This window comes from Triturus cristatus, chromosome 2_2 (assembly GCF_964204655.1).
Source record: "Triturus cristatus chromosome 2_2, aTriCri1.1, whole genome shotgun sequence".
NCBI classification, from domain to species: domain Eukaryota; kingdom Metazoa; phylum Chordata; class Amphibia; order Caudata; family Salamandridae; genus Triturus; species Triturus cristatus.
Window position 1 is genome coordinate 819,595,620 of NC_140582.1, and position 21,018 is coordinate 819,616,637.

At 41.2% G+C, this 21,018-nt stretch overlaps 2 protein-coding genes across 3 annotated transcripts in view; both read right to left on the reverse strand.

Moving 5' to 3' along the window:
- The window catches only part of ATP10D (ATPase phospholipid transporting 10D (putative)), a 755,240-nt gene that overhangs the window by 469,301 nt on the left and 264,921 nt on the right, over nt 1-21,018 (reverse strand). For both annotated transcript variants that reach the window (XM_085642148.1, XM_085642147.1), the window contains exon 6: nt 1,435-1,541. In XM_085642148.1, the coding sequence (XP_085498274.1) occupies nt 1,435-1,541 (107 nt within the window). The remainder of the gene's footprint in view (nt 1-1,434; nt 1,542-21,018) is intronic.
- On the reverse strand, nt 16,648-18,949 carry LOC146862831 (mitochondrial transcription rescue factor 1-like). The gene has a single exon (XM_085642149.1). It carries the CDS (start codon nt 18,913-18,915, stop codon nt 18,211-18,213), a length of 705 nt encoding a protein of 234 aa, XP_085498275.1. The 5' UTR covers nt 18,916-18,949; the 3' UTR covers nt 16,648-18,210.

The following is a 21,018-nucleotide window of genomic DNA, read 5'->3' on the forward strand; positions in this document are numbered from 1 at the left end:
CCAGTAGACTCCAGTGCAACTTTTGAGCATCAGGTTCTGGTATCTTGGGCTGCACAGCAGCAAGGAGCAGATATCTGGGCTACCAACTTGTCCCAGCAGGATTCTTCAGCTTTTGTGGCCCTGCACTACGAACAGGTCAGCCAACTGACTCTTGGAGTCTCTGCTCATGGTTGGGCTCAGCGGACACATTCACCATGAGGAGGACACTGCACACACAGTCAGTTCCTTCGCTAGAACAAGAAGCAGCAGATGAAGCCCAAATTCGGTGCAGCCTCTTCTTTGCCGGTTCCAGGGTCAGCAGGGCAGTCCTTTGATTTGCTTCAAGTCAAGAGACTTACAGGCCCTGGGTATTCCTGGTACCATATACTATGGACTTAGAAATAAGTTAGCCCCTGTCAATTGGGGGTAGGCCAATCAAGCATGCACGTTAAGGGTCAGGGAACGAGCACTGAGGTCTGGTTAGCAGGCCTGAGTGCAGTGTCAAAGCTGAAATATTTACAGAACCTGTCCAAAACTTTGGAGGTCACCATATAAACAACTGAGTGACTGTTAAATACACTACGGATTCAATCTTCTGTACTAGGCACAAGTCAGTATCTAGGTATTTCAATGCAAGTTTATGCAGTAAGAACAGCGGGTAGACGGTGACAGAGGTGGAGCTCTTAACGAGCAGCCAAAGAAGAAGGTGCATGTTGCACATTAGTGAAAATGATACATGATCAATTGTAACAGAAAAGGAATGAGAATGGTTCATAAGTGCATAGCATATTCAGTATTGCATCCCATAAATTATGCAGATGTTAATGGCCAGTTTCTCCACTGAGTGGTACAAACAAAACGTTAAAAATATCAATAATGCATAGAGTAAAAGTTACTAGACGAGTGCTGGTATGACAGACCAGAAGTTGAATTCCAATATTGTATAAGGTAGTAAGACTTCTCCATATAAAATAATACTCATATTTAACTACCAAGTATGCTGTATTTCTTACTTCACTCTGGCACAGCAAATTAAGAATTTGTAAATCACCCAAGGTGTAGCTATGGCTAGATTCTGGAATCTCCTTTGCTTCAGGGCAACGTTCAGTTTAAATCAGTTTAAACACTTACTTATACATACACTTGTAAGGCAGTTAATTTGAACTTCAGGGATAATAGTTTCAATCCAATTAGGTTTACTTGGGAAAGATGAAATGCCACATTTCGTCCTTCTCAAATAAAAAATAAAAGGGTTGAGTATCGGCAGTCCTGTTGTAAATTACGTACATCATCCACGCATTGTGTGCTTCATATGTACATCCATTATGCAGTTTTTTTTTTATCATGGTCCTACCTTCATGAAGAACTGTGAAACAGTGAAAAACAGAACACGCTTAAGTCATATTGGCAAGATTTTTCCTAAACTATGAAAAAAGTAATGTGTTAGAAACAAACCTGCATAAACCACAATGCCCACAACAGCTTCAGTGTTTCTCACAACACATCCACGAAGCAACAAATTTTCTTTACTGAGACCCAAACGTTCCTTGTTCGGCTGTTCCCTGTAATGACAACATGGGAAATATTTTAGTGAGTCAGGTTCAAAGGCACCACAGACATAGTGCAAACAACGATCAAATAGCAATATTTAAACACAGGCATGCATTTCTTTTACTTGTTCAAGAAAATAAATAATAAGATTTGTCACAACTAATAATCCTCTGCAGACGATGAGTTGTTTTCACTAAAGATAATCCCCCCACTTGCAGGTATAGTTACAAATTACAAGACTTGAAAAAAAACCTCATGTAACCATTTTATTTTTAAATGTTAAGCTTATAAATCTATTTTGAATACATTTTAATATAAAACATGTATGCATCTTATTTCCCTTAGCTTCTTTAATAAAATGAATAAAGGTAATATACAATAAAAGCAAAGTGGAGTACCATGCCTTCAGGATACAAAACATCATAAAACTAAGGAGGGCTAACAAATGGCCCTATATTATAGAGATTTTCTAATGTGAGGGAAAAGAAAGACAATTAGCTATTTGTAGAAAAACTAGGATCCACAACAGAGTGATGGAGAAGACATCGCCTCCTTATTTTCCAGGAGTGTCCCAGTAATGGTCTATGTTTAATATAGAACCAGTCGAGGGCAGAATTGAATTCAAACGTGCCTGCAAAAACGTATCCACATGCAAATACTAACCTTTTTTTTCCAGCTACCTTAAAAATCTCAGGGGTCTTAAAGCATAAGGAGCACAAAAGTTCAAATCCCACTAAGCTGCCATCCACCACTTCTCTGGGACGGGTCCATTTTTATGAAACTCCCTACTCAAAGACTTTGGCCCATTTTTATATCCAGGTTTTGTGTCGCCCTTGCGCCATGCCACACAAGGGGACGCAACACCAAAATGATATTTACCATGCCACTGAAGGCCACCTTTCATTGCCCTGCACGACTTGATCACACTAGAGTAATGCAAGGCTGTGCAAAACGCTGCCTTGCGTTACTCTGCAGCAGGGAGGCGTGCCACGAGTGCAGCGTAGGTGTTCCCATGCATCCACTAATGCATCCTGAAACATTTACAGCTTTACCAACAGTGGTAGACCTGGGAACGCATTAGAATTGTACGCCTCGCCACCAGAGGCTGAACGAGGAGAAATATCTTTATTCCTCCTCGTTGTTTCCTCTTCCTATGTGTGCTGCATTATGCAGAACATGTAGAAAGAGGAAATGCCTCTGAGGATTGTTTTTGTAAAGGAAAGCTTCCCTTCTTGCACAAAACTATCCTGTCTACAACGTAGGCACCATTGCACCACGGAGTAAGGGTGCCTGCACTGGTGCTCAGCAGCAGTTTGTGCACCAGCAGAGAGCAGGACAGCGATGTATAGTCTTAAACAAGGTGCAATCCTGCCCTCTCCCTTTCACGTAGCACAGCAAGGTGCTTTTTTACGTGAAATACTCCTAAATATGAGCCTTTGTCCCTTGAAGAATTTGTGGCTTAATAGACAGAGCTGCTGACTTTGGAACTGGGGAACCAGGATCAAGCCCAGGTGTTGGTTTAACATCCTGCGATTCTGGCGCCATCACGTTATCTCCTCATGCCCAAAATTAAATAAATACATGTGACCAGGATTGTGCTTTATCAAAAACTGGCAAAAATCTACAAGAATGTTTTTTTTTTTTACCTGCTTAAACCTAATCACGATCCATCCCCATCCCCCTCCCCCCCCCCCGATTTTCTTCCTGGTCCCCACAATTAGGCTTCTCCATTTAACTAGTCCCAAAATACTGGCTTCACTTTTTCCTTGCCTCGTCCTCCTTTCCAAACTGCTGTCGCTCCCATCTCTTCTCTCTAACAGAACACCTAGTTTGCTTGGATGTTTCTGCTCTTCTTTTGAAGCTGAATTAAATTTAAATTGTAAGATATTTTTGGCTTCATTTTGTTTTTTATGTAAAGCACACCGACACCCACCAATGGCAGTGAGAAACGTGAAATAAATACAATAAAAGTGTCAAAAAAGTTTGGGTCCAAGACACCATTTACTCCTAAGGAGTAGTAGTATCAAAAGAGTCTTACTGAACAGTTGCAGGTCGAGAATTGTGCAATAACTGCTGGCCCTCTTCTGCACTGCAAATATTCAAGACTGAAAGCAGTATTCTACTAGAACTACAGGAGGAGAATAAGTCTAGTGTGCAAAAGGGTGGATTGGGAGAAGAAGTAAGGCTATGATTTTGATAAGGAAAAAGAAATACAAGCAACAGACAACATGAGATCTTGTGTGTTGACTCACAGCTCACGGGGGTAAACGCCAGGATTGGTGAAAACACAGTCAGGTGCTGTATTGGAAGGGAGAACTATGGCACAGTAGAAATGAATACAAAGGATAAAATTCCCTTTTCAAAATGTCTAAAAAACAAACCTAGTATGAGAGAACAATAATGCCAACAAACTGGATATGCAAATTATGTGATATAGGTGACCTATTCCCAGTATACTGAATCACAAGGAGGGAGGAAAGAGGATAAAAGGGTTAACATACAGGTTACTGCATTATGATCCATCAACAATCAATACACAATCAAGTAAAATATATTCAAATATATCATAGTTTTATTAAAAACTTTTATAAAACGAAATATAGATACACAGATCAATAAAGTCTTATCCAGATGATTACAAGATTTATTTACACATCATTAAAAACACACTACTTGCACATTGATTAAAAAGATTATATTCAAAGAACTGTCGACTCGGCGTTTAGGTGAAAATCAGATATTTCGTCACCTTCAGGACAAAAATTGCATATATATCTAGACAACAATATAAGAAAAATGTTTTAAGTGTATTGAAACAAACATTACTTTTTTAAATCTCACAGCACATACTTATTACAGCAACCTGATGTACCCCTGTAACCACGTCCAAAATGCACTTTTTCAATCACATAATCCACATCGTTTGGACACGGTCAATTCAAGGGTTCAAATAACTAATGATTTTAAGTGAGTTAAAAAACGAAATGAGAGCAATTTAATACTCTTATTAAACTCATTGTAAATGCATAAAAGGAACATAACTAAAAAATGTATGTAGGCTCTTTCCAGTCCAAACTTGGTCACCGACTAGCAAGATTGACGGTCGCTCCGGTTTGAAACGATAAAGTTTATCAACAAACCCATGTTGTTCAAACTACAACAAGAGGCAATTTAACACGCCAATGCAACAGATTAACACGGCAATACCAAATAGATTGTTAGGTATTGTTATCATTGGAGAAAAAATGAACTACTTCAATGAGAGCCACGATCTCTATGTAGGCATCTTAGCTCGTATTAATGACCTACATTTGCTATGATCTCTCGGACATCAGCAAACGCTTTTTGAATATTGAGGAGTCTTCTGATGTTAAACATTAGACTACAGAGAATCTTGTCTTAAGTCCATTAATTTTTGAAGAACAAAATTTCTTCTGCCTGACTGCCACATTATTGTAATTGTGAGACTACTCTATACTGCAGAGCCTACATACAATTTTTAGATATACATGCAATTTTTGTCCTGAAGAAGGTGACGAAACATCTGATTTTCACCGAAATGACGCGTCTTGGAATTGGATGTTCCATTATAAGAGTAACCATCCGTTGAGCCAGAAAGATAACATCCCCTTCGGTCAATTCCTCAGGGTACGCCGCAACTGTACAAATCTGATTTTCACGGAAACGCCGCGTCAACAGTTGTTCTTTGAATATAATCTTTTTAATCAATTTAGAAGTAGTGTGTTTTTAATGATGTGTAAAAAAATCTTGTAATCATGTGGATACGACTTTATTGATCTATGTATCTACTTCATTTTATATAAGTTTTTAATAAAACTATGACATATTTGAATATATTTGTACTTGATTGTGATTGTACTTGAACCCTTTTATCCTCTTTCCACCCTCCTTGCGATTCAGTATACGGGGGATAGGTCACCTATATCACATAATTTGCATATCCAGTTTGTTGGCATTATTGTTCTCTCAGACTAGGTTTGTTCCTTAGACATATTGAAAAGGGAATTTATTCCTTTGTGTTACAAATACCCATCCCTTTTCTAAGTATTAGGGTACTTCCCTCATATTTCGACAGTGGAAATGTATGCCTAATTTTGGATAAATAATACCGTACAAAATCTGAAGTTACGGAGGCTAGGATGAATGGTGGGGGAACCCAGAAAAAATCCTCAAAGATGGCCTCTTACACGTTGGAAGCCCAGAGCAGCAGTGATTTAAAAAATAAGATAATAAAATCTTTAAAAATTTCCACTTCCTGCAGAGAAAGATTAGAGAGAACCTCATCTGGAGAGCCATAACCAGAGTCCAACTTCCACCCACCTTCCCTAAAACCCCGAGGGAAGAATTGTAGTGATCTTCCCCCTTAAATAAAGAGCACAAAGCCAGATTAAAAGGTGGTTCCTCTAACCAGATTCCAAGAGCACAGTCCTAGTGTCAGAGTCTCATAGAGGAGTTGCTGTCAAAATATCGACGTCCTGGTCTGCCCATTTCGGCGATAGGTCTAATAGGGGAACAGAAGAGATAACAAATGAAGCAAAGCCTTCAGTAGCAAACTGGGACTCTTAGCCTTCCTCGGGAGTTGGATGTTGAATTAAGTGAAACTCAAAGCATCCTATCTTTCACAGAGTTGGTATGTGCGTCACAGCACAAATCAACAAGCATTTGCAATGCAATAGGTCTCGCATTTATGCGAGTTTAAGCTATTGGCATTGTAAATGACAATGCCTTTTATTTATGTTTTAAAAATAAAAGGCATTGTTATTTGCAATGTCAATATCTCAAACTCGCGTAAATGCAAGACCTATTCCATTGTAAATGCTTGTTAAAGAAAGAAGCTGATGTCCAAATGTGCTTATCTACGCTTACCAGATAGACCACATTGCAACATTGAAGGTGCAATAGTTTTTTACGTACATTTTAACTTCCTAAAATGCACTGGTTCTGGTACAGTTTTCCATTGACAACTGCACTGAGTGTCAAATGCAAATATGTCATTCGTGCAGGCTGCCCAGTGTGCAAAGAAACATACTCAGCCTGAATGGCCACGCAAACTGCTACAAAATGGACCCGCCAACAGTACAAGTGATAACATCGGGAAATATCAGTGAGATATTTTACTGGCATCCATGCAGTCAACGCGATCTGCCCATGGACCGAGCTGCCCTAGCAGTCCAGAGAGAGTTGGCTGTTTCTAGAGGCACTTCCGATCATGTAATTCTGAATCCCTTTGGAGTCTTTGGCATGCACCGAAGTCATTTTGAGGACTTCAATAATCTTTATTTTTTATTCTTCGGACAATAAAGGATTGCAAAGAGATTCGATGGTTGTTTCTGAAAAGCATGCAAATAAATGGCTGCATCTGCAAATAATAAACTATGCATAGACGTGTTTTGTTTTCTAATGAGTCTTACGTATATTTATTCATATATCGATATGAATGTGAGTGCATTGATTTATTTTGCTGCACCTCCTGCGAAACAGATACCATCTTTATTTCAGTGAATTTTTGGAGTGCAGAAGGTACGCTCCTTAATCTTTGCAAATAGAACAAGCACTCCAGTGCCTGCCATCCACGTCTCCACGCGCCCTGCATCTCATTTCACATCAAGACAGACAGGGGGAGAAAAACAGTTGAGAGGAAAGGAAACAAGAGTGAGGGGAAACACACAAAGAGAAGGAAGGGTGACAGAAAAAAACAAGCATTTCTGCCGGCGCCGCTTCAAGGACACCACGCTCAATTTCTTTCTTTTTTTTAACTTGAACACTGAGCATGGTGTCCTTGAAGCGGGTCCCGCGCCCAGTGTTAAAGTTAAAAAAAAATAAAAAATAAAGCCCATTTGATGCAGCCCCCTTAATGTTTTCGCCATGGCGGCAGCACCGCGGCTACACGGGCTGGTAAATGAGATGCACAGAAAAAAGAGGTGCGTAGCAGGTTCTGCTGGCTGCAGTGAGTTGCTTAATAGCTCACAAGCGCAAGAAGCAGCAAAGGAGTTGTGGGTGCCGCAATTGTTGAAAAATTAAAGAAATAGATTTTTTTCTCTATTTCTTTACTTTTGCAGCAATCGCGGCACCCACGCTTTACCTTTAACCATGATAAAGTAAAGCGCAGGTGCAACGATTGTAGCAAAATTGGGAAATATATTTAAAAAGCCTTGGGCAACAGCAGATGAGAAGGCATAACCAGCGCTCTCCTTAACAGCCTTTAAATTCTGTCTGTAAGGTGATAAATTGTGTTACAGATTCTACCGCGGTTGGAGTCCATATTACATCAGCACTAAATTCTCCAGAACGGGTTTGGAGAGAGTTTTTAAACTTGGTATAGTTGTCTGTCCGCTGCAGCAGCATGGAGTGTCCATAATAAGCCATCCCCGCCTGCCGAGCCCAGGTCATTTATTTCCACTAGTATTAAAATAACAGCAGAAATTATTCCAGGTCACCGCGGTGTGTGTATACACACAGGCCAGACGTATAAATACTCGGAATTGTTTCGCTTCCTCCATCATTCGTGCTGATGAGTGTGCCCTTGCCGGACTCCTGACAGCCCACCAAAAATAGAAATCCCTTTATTTTTATTGAATGGCGGAGCGGGAGTGCTTCTGTTCCTAAGAAACATGTCACCCCGCCCCTGCACCCCCTCTGGTCTTCATAACATAAACACAGCTTGACGGAGAACACACTTCATTCAGCAGTGTCCTAGCTCAGAGGAAGCCTTCTGCAGACTCAGCGCATGTGTATTTGAGTGCCATTGGCTCCGAGCCGCCAGCCTTTTTCTCCTCCGCGCACATTGCTAAAAGTTTCAGAACTAGCGGGGTGAGATGTGCTTTGTATTTATTGTTTGCTTACATCCTTCACAAATGCCTACGGAAAACATAACTATTTCCAATTGAGGGCACTCATGTGAACTGAAAATCGCGACTATTGCGTCCATTGCTGTCGCATACACCCGTAAACAAAAAAATAAACAAGTGCAGACAGAGGGCTGCAGATTAAATAGAGCAGGGAGCAGGAAACAGAGCAAGAGACAGGCGGAGATCAATAGACGCTGGCGGAAAGCAGCTGAATGATAGTTGGAGAGTGGTGGGAGGACGAAAGCAAAGACAGAAGCAAAGCCATTAAAAAACAAAAGATACAAATGGTGCGAGGAGGTGGTTCAACATATAACGCTGCCGACTTTGGAGCAGGTAAACAGGGTTCAATCCTCGGCGTGGGCTGCATCGTTTCAGTGTCTTTTAATTATGAATAAACTAAACCTAAATAAATAAACAGCGTCGAGTAGAAATACGAGCAGCAAAGAAAACAAGCATTGGACGCGTGAGACGCGATGGTGGGGGGGTGGGGGAGAGAAGAGCGAGTTCTGATAAACTGGTGTGAAATAGCAGCAGGGAAGGGGGCGGAGAGGGGCTACAGGGGAGAGCGACAAAGCCATATGGCTGCTTTGCGCGCGTGCACGCCTCGTGCACTGTAGCTCTATGCCAGGGGAAGCACTTTCAAAAATCCACTTACAAAATGTCTCAAAGAGACAGCTTTCGCTGTCTCAGCGAGACCTAAAAAGCAGTGGGCACCCAAGAGGTTCAGAAAACTGACACCAGTGCTCAGTATCAATAGCAATTTTAGGTTTCTGAAGCACCTTGCAGCAAGCCCTATGGTAGGGTACAGCAGCACCTCTAGTCAAATGTCGACTTTAAGTTCCAAAGACACCTCAGTGCAAGATCCAGTCGTAGGCCGCATGCAATCAATACAGTAAGCCCCAAAGGTATGTCAACTCGGCACATCAAACCTACCCTGGTATGACTTTAAGCCATGAAGTCAACTTAGACTTGCTCCCAATGAAACATAAGGCCCTAGGAACAGAGCCCTCCCTTACCCTAGACTGGAAATACTATTCAGATAGTACAGATAATGTTCACTGGTAACAACATTTATTGATCTTCACTTCTGTTTCAGGTTGAGGTAATGCAAATTCAGATCATAACTGTCCACCTGACTGCAAGAACTTAAAACAATTGTTTTAACGAAAAAAACTATTGTAACCTGCCTTGAACAGCTTCAATTGTACAATTCTCGTTATACCTTCTTCAATGAGCTACAAGGCAGTCAACAGTCTACACCACTTGACACTTTATACAGCTTTAATCCCCAAATATTGCCACCCCCCCCCCCTCCAGGTGGAAGCTAAGCTCCTGCCACAAAAATGGTTTTAAAGCTGCTACTCCATGTGTTATAAAGATCACAAATCATACTGTTTTTAGATTTTGCAACAAGGAACTGATTTATCCAGCTACATTTCAACCTTATATGTGTTGTGGGAATGATTGCAGAATAAAAAATACAAGCGTCTGAAAAAAATTACACTGTTCCAATTCTAGTCATTGACTAAGTTTATCATTAAAAATAAAAAATAATAACTTTAATTCACATAACTAAGAGCCGCCAGAAAATGTGTGCGTCTGACTCAAGAGAGGGCTGTGTGAAATCATAGGCTAGATCAAAAGCCAGTGATTATACCTTAAGCTTCAAATTAACAAGATAGTCTGATGTGTCCCTCGCTCTCATGGCGCCAGGAATATAATCTTTATATAAGTTTGCCCTGGCCATAGTTTCACTACTCATGAGCCATCTACCTAACTTATTCGATTTTTTTCTTAAACATTAAACATTGGATTCTGCAGCATTCTCAGCAGAATGATTTTGGTGCAATCTGCAGTACAGACACCAAGCCACTTTCATTTACATACTCTAGTTAAGGTAGTGTGTACATCCGCCCTCTAGTTTTGGTTACAGGATCAATCGTTAGCCAGTGCCTTACCCTGATCTGCCACATAGAGAATAGAAACATGGGTGCAAGTGAGCCTCTGAGTTAGCCATTTATTACAGAAGTTTATCGTTTTTGTTTGGGTGGTCGCGTTATCATCTAACTTTATGCAAACCTAGCTTCCGCAATGCAAAGCTCTCAGAGAGGCCAGAACTTCGTAAACAGATAAAAAGGCACCTATGTAGATGGAAACTAATGTGTATCTCATGTCTATGGTGTTTTAAGGTAATTAAAAATAGATTATAGAGCGACCCTTTCCAAAACAACCCCAATTATCCCAATACATAAGTGGTTGCGGGAAGATTATTATCGGACTTGACATGGAAGGAAATATCACAAAGTTCCCAAAAAGTGGGGGATAGAGTGACATAGCGAGGAAGGAGGACCAACTACCCCTCCCAAACACACCGGTACATTAAATAAACATGTTTCCAGCTCTCCAGGGATAAGCTTCAAACAGTAGAGGGAGAATGCAGGGGAGCATCTGATCTATCCGGCTATGTGGAAGTAAAACATTTGATGATTGCAAAAAAGAATGGAGTGAAAGAAACAAACAGGTTACAATGACATAATTAAGACATTGGGTCCTACAACCCCAGAAAAGAGCAATGGCGACAGAAAAGTTGATCGATATGCAGAGATTTGCTAGAATACATTTGGGCTCCAGGGGAATAATTTCAGGCAAAATAAGAAACAGAAAGAGCACTGTTAAGCGAGGGATCTCAGAGAAAAACTGGAATTATTGTGGTGAGATATCCCAAAAACATAAAAGTATCCTATAAAGGAAATCAGCACGAAGATAATCTGCCAGCAATAGGGTACCCCTGGATGGGAGAGGCAAATGGCGCCTGAGTAGCAGCCGCACAACTCCGCTGCGCCGACTCCGACCTTAAGAAAATTTCAAGTCCTGCCTGTTTGTCGCAAGAGACTTTGAAGTGAATTGAATTCCCGGCAAATATCTGACATACACAGCATATAACTGCAAAAGCACCAGATATATGGATCGGGTACATTTCTTACAGGCCACAGTAGTTGTCGCTCAAAGCCAGAGCGGGCTCGACCGGCTCTGCCCTGCGGCAGCTTCCTGCACCGATCTCTATGAGGTACTTCCTATCGGTCATCCACAGTCTCCTGACAGCTACAGCCACAGCCACAGAGGGCTTGAGCGAGGTCTCTAAACGCTGCAGACAACTTCAGCGCGTGGGCTGTATGAGAGGTGGCGAACGAAGGATACATTCTTTCCAGGATTGTGGAAGCAGTCAAGTAAGGATGGCAGGCGAGGGGTGAAATCACTGAAGTATAGAAACGTACATTTGCCTGCCTCTGACTTAAATGAGGGTATACAACTTAATCCGGATTCTCGAATGGAGGCTTGTCAGAAGCGACCCGAGACAAGAGGGCCCAAAAATCGGGAGCAAATTGTAGGTCCTAATTCTGTAAAGAGGAGTGAACGAGGGGCTAAACAGGGAAAAAAAAGTACAATCTAAAAGCACAAACTCATGGACTCTAAACAAGTACATAATATACAGCACCTAATTTCCAATATATTTGGCGCAAAAGAAGGGAAAGTACACAATCAGGTAACGGATGAGGGGGTGGTACCGGAGGATCAAAGACCCCAAATGACGCCATTGTTCCTCCTAATGAAGACGCAGAAGCAGAGCTATCAATGCCCCCTTAGGAAGAGAGCGGTTCTAGACCACCTATAAATGAATCCTTAACAGATTTGGAAAATCTCAATGAGATTGAGACGGAGACTGGTATTACCATTCCCCCAAAAAAAGCCAGCTATGTTGGTCTGGATAGTACCGTAGAGAATGAAGCAAAAAGTCTGAACCAGCATGCTCTCTACCCAAGAAGCCGGATATTATGGAAGTACCACAATTTACATCAGAGGAATCAGAACTCGCTGATACTGGCACATTTTTATCTAGTGATGGAGTGAGACACGATGAGGATAGCAGTGTGGACAGTAACACAGATTCAGAAACCCTGTTAAAAACTGCTACACAAAAAAGCTGCTGACTAAAAATATCCAACAGACATACAAGGGGGGGGGGGGGGGGGAGATCAACGCACCACAGCAGATTTCAGATCGAACCACCCATCTTCACAAACAGTATCACAACCAGTATCTCCATCAGATCCAACTCCAGGCATAGGTGGTAACCATGGAGCAATGGGCGATATGAACGATGGAAACTCGGGAAATTCATGTAGTAAGAACGAACTCACTCTCTTGGAGGTGTTCCATTCAAGAGCTTTTGAGAAGAAGTCAAGCAGGATAATCGACGATCACGCCATGCTACGAAAAAATAGCAAGGAACAATAAGGAAAGTGGGTAGAACATGCGCTGAAATCGCAGACAGAAGGGCCTCGGCTGAAATACGTACGAAGAATCTTGAAAAGGATGTCTCAACTTTGAAGGCACAGGAGATAAGCATGAAGGCATAGTAAAGGATTTAATGCTTAAAGTCGAGGAGCAAGAAAATAGACTCCAATGTAACAATCTCCACTTTCTTGGGATCCCGGAGGGAGCGGAATGGAGTGATCCAAGGGCTTTTATGGTCATGCTTCTCAAAGGTGCTTTTCCTGAACTAGACTCACGGGACTGGGATAAAGAGATACAAAGTGCTCATCGCTTTCCTTTGACACCATCTAAACGTCCTGCGTCTTCAACACAATACCCATGCGCTATGCTACTATATTTTGGCAACTTCCTTCTGCGCCAGCTACTTTATGACTTAGCAAGACCTGCTAACAAGAGGGTATTCAATGACGTTACATTTTTCACAAGACCGGACTTTGCCCATGCTATTGTAGAACGCAGGTGGAGGTTGAGACAACTTTTCGCTCCCTTGCAACAACTAGGTGCCACTGTATAACTTCAAAACCCTGCCCAGCTAAAGGTTATATATAAGGGGGCCACGCAAAGTTTTACCTCTGAAATCCAGGCTCAGCTATATCTACGAGAGATCACTAAACTAAAAGACTAAAACGTGATCTTTCTCTCCTTCTTCTAAATGCAGGGAAAAGGATTATTGAAATGAATAGGAAATAGACATATGGAAGGACGGGCTTATAACAAGGCAAAATTAAGAATAGTGGTAGGGTCGGCTGGGGGGGTACAGGGGTCTGATTGCTCAGATGTTCTCATCCAGGCAGCCTCAATGGTAGGTGGGGGGTGGTGGGTGGGGACGGAGGGGGGGGGGGGGGGGAAGAGTAGTTGCAGGGTGGGGGCAGGGGTTGACACTTAGGGGGTTAACTTTCTTTTGGTGTCTTTCTCTTCTCTTTGGTATTGATTATAGGAGTTTAAAACCGTACTAAACTAGACCGAGTAAACTAAGAGTAGCAACAATTAACATTTGCGGCCTTAATGATTTTAAAAAAAGGCGGAATACTGCCGCAGCGCTTCACCTGCTTAAAGCTGATATCATATGTATGCAGGAAATGCACATTAAAGGGCCCAGATTCAGTTATTAGATACACTTGGATATACAGTCGTAGGGGCCACAACACAAAACACAAGGACACGGAGGGTAGCAATTCTTTCGGCTAATCGTACGATCCAATTTACACGCACAGCAGTCAATCACAACGGGAGGTGGGTTATCACAGAATGTCGTAGAGAGAATGGAAATATATTCACCCTAGGTACAATATATGGAAGCACCTTGGATGACCCGGTAGTACTTGATCATATGAAGAATGAATGGGCTACATGGCCTTTACCTATGATCATCTGTGGTGATTTCAATATAAATTTGCCCGCCAACAAGAATATAATTTCTGATAATAATTGGACTTATAGTGGTAGGAAATGGTAGGAGACCAAAGGTGTTGAGAGCCTTGACAACATTATGCCTTGAACAAGCACTCATTGACGTTTGGCATGCACAACTCCCTTTAGACCCTGGATACACATTCTATTCCATTCCACACAATAAACTTGTAAAACTAGACTTTATCTTTGCATCCCATTCTATTTTACATCTCTGTACAGCTCAATAGAAAAAGCACCCCGTATAGTGGCAGACCACAACCCCTTAATACTTGAATTTAGACGGGCAGGGCTCGGAAATAGAAGCATGACCAATTGGAGTGTTGAACGATCCTTACTCCTGAATAATGAATATTGTACACAGGAGGTTGTGGATCCCTCAATTTCTTAGAGAGAACTTGGGGAGTACAGGGATAGAAGTAGTGTGGGATGCATTGAAAGCAGCAATATGAGGAGAGACACTTCGCTTTTTACTCTCCTTGAATAAAGAGAAACATCAACTATTAAATGACAAACAGAGGTGCTTGGCGGCGGCAGAAGAAGAGTTGATTACAGTAATACAGGATGGGGGGATTCAGCAGATGCGCTTGCAAAAATAATGGTAGCTAAATCGTCCATTATGGAAAAAATAGCAAAAAGGGCAGCAGATAGACTAACTGTATGGAGGCAGGAAGCATATGAATGTAGCTAACAGGTTGGTCACCACCTAGCGATTAGGGCAAGACAAAAAGCCACACGGAATTCAATTGCAGCTATTAATGATTCCACACGAGGTAAAATCATAGACCCAGAAGGCATTCGAAAGGTGTTTTATTCATATTATCAAGATCTATATCATGAGACCAACTCTAATTACTCGGATGACATTAAGACCTATCTTAATAAACTCCCAGCTATACAACTGCCTCAAGATGAACAGTTACAATTGGAAGAGACCCCTCAGTGAGTTGATACTTTACTATCCATAAATAGCCTCCCTAATGGCAAAGCTACTGGTATGGATTGCATCCCGCTAGAATTCTATAAGAAGTTTTCAACTGGACTGAAAGAAGGTATGCACCAGCTAATTTATTTATTTTTTTTGCTTGAGCAAACGTTTGATTTAATATGCAAATGTATAACATATTTGTGGTTACAAAGGCATAAAACAAACTGTCCGCCACATTGTAAGTTGAAGTTCAGATTCCAGTTCCACAGAGCTGACTGGCCTTCCGCGTGCATTTTATAAACTCCATACTATATTGTAATGCCAACAGACGTTATGTCGTCTTTTTCTTTCATCCGGCAGAAAATCTTCTCCCAAAGTTCTTTTACTTTTGCGGCCCATACCTTGCAAAATGGTTTGGAGATTTCTACTGAATCATGGAAGGTGGCCTCTCACCAAGCTAAGGCATTTCTTTGGGCTGCTCTTGTAGAACATTGCAGGTTATGGGCTTGAATAAATTAGACTGGCTGCTTTCAGATTATACATAGCATATCAGGACGTTGGTGGGTGAGGGGGTTCTTGTCCTTTGGTAATATCATACGTTAAGGTTATATTCACGTCTTTAGAAGTTTTGACCCATATTTGGAAACAATGGCTTGTGTATCTTGAAATTCCCAGTGTTAATAAATATACAATATTTTTTTTTATAGTTCCACCTTGCTACTAATCTTTAGGGATACGGGTACTCTTTTAAGTGGCAAATACAATTACACAATGTAGGCCAGCTCTATAAGGATGGGGTACTTTGTTCCTTTGAGGCGCAAAAACTATACGGCATAGTTTAGGCAGGATTTACTTTTTTTTTTTTTTTTTTTTTTACATACCCTTGTTTGCCTGAGGCGATTATCAAGGCATATCAACAGGGCATGGTTGTTGAGTTGGAAGTGTTGATGGATAGCATTTCTCGGGGTCACAGCTTGGTGAAAGTGGTGCATCTCAAAATGCTGCATTACAAAACAATACAGGATTTGTGTAATAGGTCCAAAAATCTTTTCTAATGATACTGTACACTAAACTGTGTTTCCAATGTAGAGACAAGGAAACAGATCTCATCCACCTGTTTGTTTACGGTGGTAAGTTATGGAGTATTGGGATAGCATCTTCAAAGAAATACCTTGCATGTGGGATGCTTTAATCATCAGCTAATTTCATTATACTTGGGTGTTCCATTGATGCAGCTTTGAAACATGAAGGGATGGTTTTCACAGCGATCTTAATTGCCAGGTTATGGGGTTGTGAATTATTAGTAGGATGTCAATCCCATCAATTTCGTTATTGGTGGACCTGTTTTATAGACTTTTGTAGGATGGAAATCTTAATTGTAGCTGCTTTTCGGGAAATTCCTCAGCTTGCACGCATTTGGGGTCCTTTTGTGAAAAATAGGTGGATTCTATTCAAGATTTTCCGATGTGGCTGGTCTCCTGTATTGTTTATTCATGTATTATCTATGCTTATTATTCATTATGCAGCACGATTTGATTTGTGATATTCTGATATAGGTTTTGTTCTTTTGTGTCATCTTGTCGTAAAAGCATTTACAGTGGGATTCAGTGGAGGGGAGCGGGAGCCGTTCATGAGTAATATGTCTGGTTGGAAGAGGGTATCTCTGTCCATTAAGGGAATGAAAACAGCGCTTGCAGTTGTGCATGAATGCAAAAATCCACTGCTGAAGTATACCAATGCCTGAACAGAAGTAAGTCTACCCTCATTTATGTGAATGTAAGCAAGTCAGCTTGGATATTAACAGTTTTCTGTAGAGGGGCTGCTGACAGCCAGAAGCCCCGAGTTAGTAACTGGTTCCAAACATCAATTGGCAAGCGTAAACTTGGGAAGGGTCAACAACAATTGTTCTTACCAAGCAAAAAGGCATTGAGGGCTTCAAAGCCAAATATATCTTTAGCTCAAGCATGATAACATGATGGAAGGAGTCTGCTGGAAGCCAAAAGATGTGGAGCCTAAAGTGTCATACTAACTCCATTAAATCAATCGGCAGTGAACAACATCTGAGAATGAGGAGGACTGGATGGCTGTTCCCCCACCAGACATGTATGAGCCTGCCAAAACATGCTGACAAGGATATTGTGGGAAACTGGTACAAAACCCCATGCCACCAGAATGCACACCGCAGCTAAATCCTTAGCATCCCAATACAAGCAAAAGAAAGTACCTTCAAATAAAAGACTATCAAGCCCTCACAGCGCAGTGACTACAGGGCTGGTGTGGAATTGGGACCACATTTCACAAAGGATCACAAGCCTGTTGAAGGGAGCACTGGTCACCAACAACCTTGGTGGGTAAGAGGACTTTCCTTCTTGCATCGACCAGCGACACTAGGGGTTGGTGAAAGGCATCCGGTTTTCATCTTGAGGGAGCAGACCTGCACTAACCAGTGGTGTAAGTAGGGTTCAATGTGAATTCTTAGAAAATGAAAATGTAAAGTCTAGGTGAAAACGTGTGGTCCTGAGTTGAAATCAAAGGGCAATATATTGTACAGGAAGTATTTCTCCCCTCCACAAATCTTAGAACTTTCCGTACTAGGACCTCACTGGAATATTTAAGCATGCACTGTTGTTGATTTTACAGCCTATCAATGATCTCTAGTGGTGAGTAGATATAGCTCTGAACCACGATTTTGCATGTCGCAGTGGACAGAAATATGCTGAGCCTGAGTAGATTCAGTATAGGTTTTAGACCAGCCATGAGAAGCAAGTGTGGGGAGAGACACTGCTGGGATCTTGAAAGGTTAGAATTTGGTTATGGCTTGGATAGCTATTTTGCTAGGTGTAAACAAGTCAAAATTAAGTAAAAAATCTATCAGAACCTTTATTTGCTTATGCTGTCTCTGGGACATGACAAAAATAAGGCAACACTAGGTGACCATGCATCAGGACAAACATAACGTTTGTGGAAATCTACTTCGAAATATTTCCAGAACAAGCAGCCAACATGATTATGTAACAAAAAAGCAGAACCATTCACGCAGAAGGGTGTTTTCAAATCGTGAAACATGGTTCTCATCCAAAAAATTCAATTTGCTTAAGTGCACACGTTTGGCATTGGTTATTATCACATGCAGAACAGCTACTTTAGCACATCCTCCTTGGGAAGTTTTAAGTTTTTCCAGCGTCTTAGCAATACTTTGTATTTGTCAGTTCCAGTTTTTTCTTCTGCCACATTTTTCAGGACCACTCTCAGAACGGTCACAGTCTCTGCTTCTTTATCTTGATCAAGTATAAGATCCAACGTGTCTCCAACCTTTACAGCTCTGCTTTTCTTCCACAGCTTTTCTCCATTCAGTCTAAGTTGGTTAGCATAGAATGCGTCTTCCACTTTGCTTCTTGCAATATCCAGGCCAGCTTTCATGACCACATCGTACCGGAAAGACTGCACCGATTTGACAAGATCTTTGTAATCCTTTGGAAGGTTAGGGTCTTCTCCAACCTCATCTTCAAAACCATGCTGATCTAAGTCATCATCATCGTCATCATCATCATCATCTTCTTCTTGCAAAGTCTGTTTTCGATTCTTCTTTGAGGTTTTGCTACTTTTTAATCTTACAGATAAAGCCAAATTCTTTTGAAGATGCAATCCAAGGCCCCCGGAGAGGCTTATAGAAAAGGCTCCATTGGCATGAGTTCCATGATACGCAGCCCTCGTATGGCGGTCCGCAGGCGGCATACATTGTGTCCTTGAAACGCAGAGTGTGCAGGTTGAGCGTCTCTCCCAGGGTCGAATAAAAACATTGACCTTTCTTAAAAGGGTGATGGATAATCTGAAACCTGTCATGGCATCTCCTGTTCCCTGCCGGGCCAGAGTCTTATTTTGCCCATCGAACAGCAATTGGCAGGAGCACCAGCTAATTGAACATGTATTTAAAGGGGGGAGGCCGCCTGAATCATGGACTCAAGCAAAAATAATAGTTTTCCTGAAAAAGAACAAAACAGCACTAGAATCTGGCTCCTACCGCCCTATAACTTTGATGAATGCCGACAGCAAGATCGATTCTAAAATTGTAGCTGTTCGTTTGGTGGGGGTAATTCATAAAGTAGTGTCACCTAGACAACATGGATTCATTCCAGGACGTGGCACTATAGATCACATTAGAAGGGCTATATCACTCTTTGACGCTGCCAATATCACTCAGGATCCAACAGCATTGATTTTGCTCGATGCCGAAAAGACCTTTGATAGGGTCGCCTGGACTTTTTTATTGGAGACCCTGGCAAGGGCCGGAATAGGCCAAGGATTCATACAGGCATTTAAGATTCTTTATTTTCAACCCACAGCAAAACTATATATAAATGGAGAACTCACAGATTCATTTAATATAACAAGAGGTCCCCGACAGGGATGCCCGAGCATGCCATTTCTGTTCGCTGTTTATATAGATCCTTTTTTACGACAGCTGGAGGCTAATCTAAATATTAGTCCTATCACTTCCCTTGGCTGGGAAACCAAAGTGTTGGCTTATGGCGATGATATTGCCTTAGTGACCTCTAACCTGGGAATATCTGTGTGTGAGATCGAGGCAGAGGCGGCGAAATATGGGCGACTTTCAGGATACTCTCTTAATAACACTAAGACTCAAATCATTTGCAAGAATGTTAGCATGGGTAATGACACTAGGCAGGTTGATAAGGCCACATATCTTGGAGTAGATATTATGACCAATATAGAAAATATTGTGGATGGCAATATCGACCCACTGATAGCTAAAACTAAAACTGAGCTAGTAAGGTTGCATAAACTACATCTATCAATTATAGGTAGATGCAATATAAAAATGCTTTTTGTCCCCCAAATTTTTATATTTTTTAAGGGCAATTACGTTAGAATTTACTACCAATTGTTTGAAGAAAATTGAAGACTTATTCTCACGCTTTATTTGGGCATATGAAAAACCCAGAAGGGTTTACAAATACGTAACCTTGCCAAAAGAGAGGGGTGGATTGGCTTTGCCAAATGTAAGGTTTTATTATTGGGCAACTACTCTTTTGTGCAATCTAACTCTTATTATGGAAAAGCCAAAAGAAAAATCTTTAGAAGATATACCGACACCTATTGAACTTATAATGGGTGAAGATGCATGAGGATGGGCTTGGAGATTCTTGAATGATTGCCACTATAAGAAGGTACACTTTAAGACGCTGGTTGGTGGATATAGAGTTATGAAATTGGTTAGTAAAATGCTGGGATTAGGCCGATTGAATTGTTACACACCGACCTATAATAATCCTAATCTGCCGGAAATTGTCAAAGACTATATAGTCAGAAAGTGGCAGGAAAAAGGTCTATCCAAACTTGGGGATTTCTACACGCTGATGGATATAGATTCTTTTGAAAATCTCAAGGAAAGGTACGAACTAGATAGGAGAGATTTTTTTAAATATCTCCAAATACATGCCTTTTTAAGTAAAAAATGTGGAGGCACGATTGGCTTTGGTAATAATCATACAATCTGAGAAAGAATAAACCACTACTTATTGGAGGCATTTATAACTCTTTTAACTCATTAATGCCAGATGATATGGAAGCACGAGCGATAAAGTGGAAAGAAGAAATAGGAATATCGGAAGACTTATTTCTCCATTGAACAGAATTAGCACAACACGTACTAATTCCGGCTCGACTCCAGGCCCAGTACTATAAATCTTGCTTTTCACTCTAATATACCCCAAAGAAGATCGCAAAGTAGGGGAGAGGGACTCTATGCCCCAGGTGCTCATTATTCCAGGCGGATTTAAACCATATATTTGCTACATGCAATGTTCTAAGTAATTTAAAACAAGAGATCTCTAACTTTAAGGAGGTGCTTGGTAATGATCTTTCTCTCTCTCCATCTCTGATCAGATTAGGGGTAGATCCTGGTCTACAAGGGAAGCCGGGAGA

Coding starts and splice junctions, on each gene's coding strand:
- LOC146862831 (XM_085642149.1), bottom strand. CDS start 18,915: ATGACAGGTTTCAGATTATCCATCACCCTTTTAAGAAAGGTCAATGTT.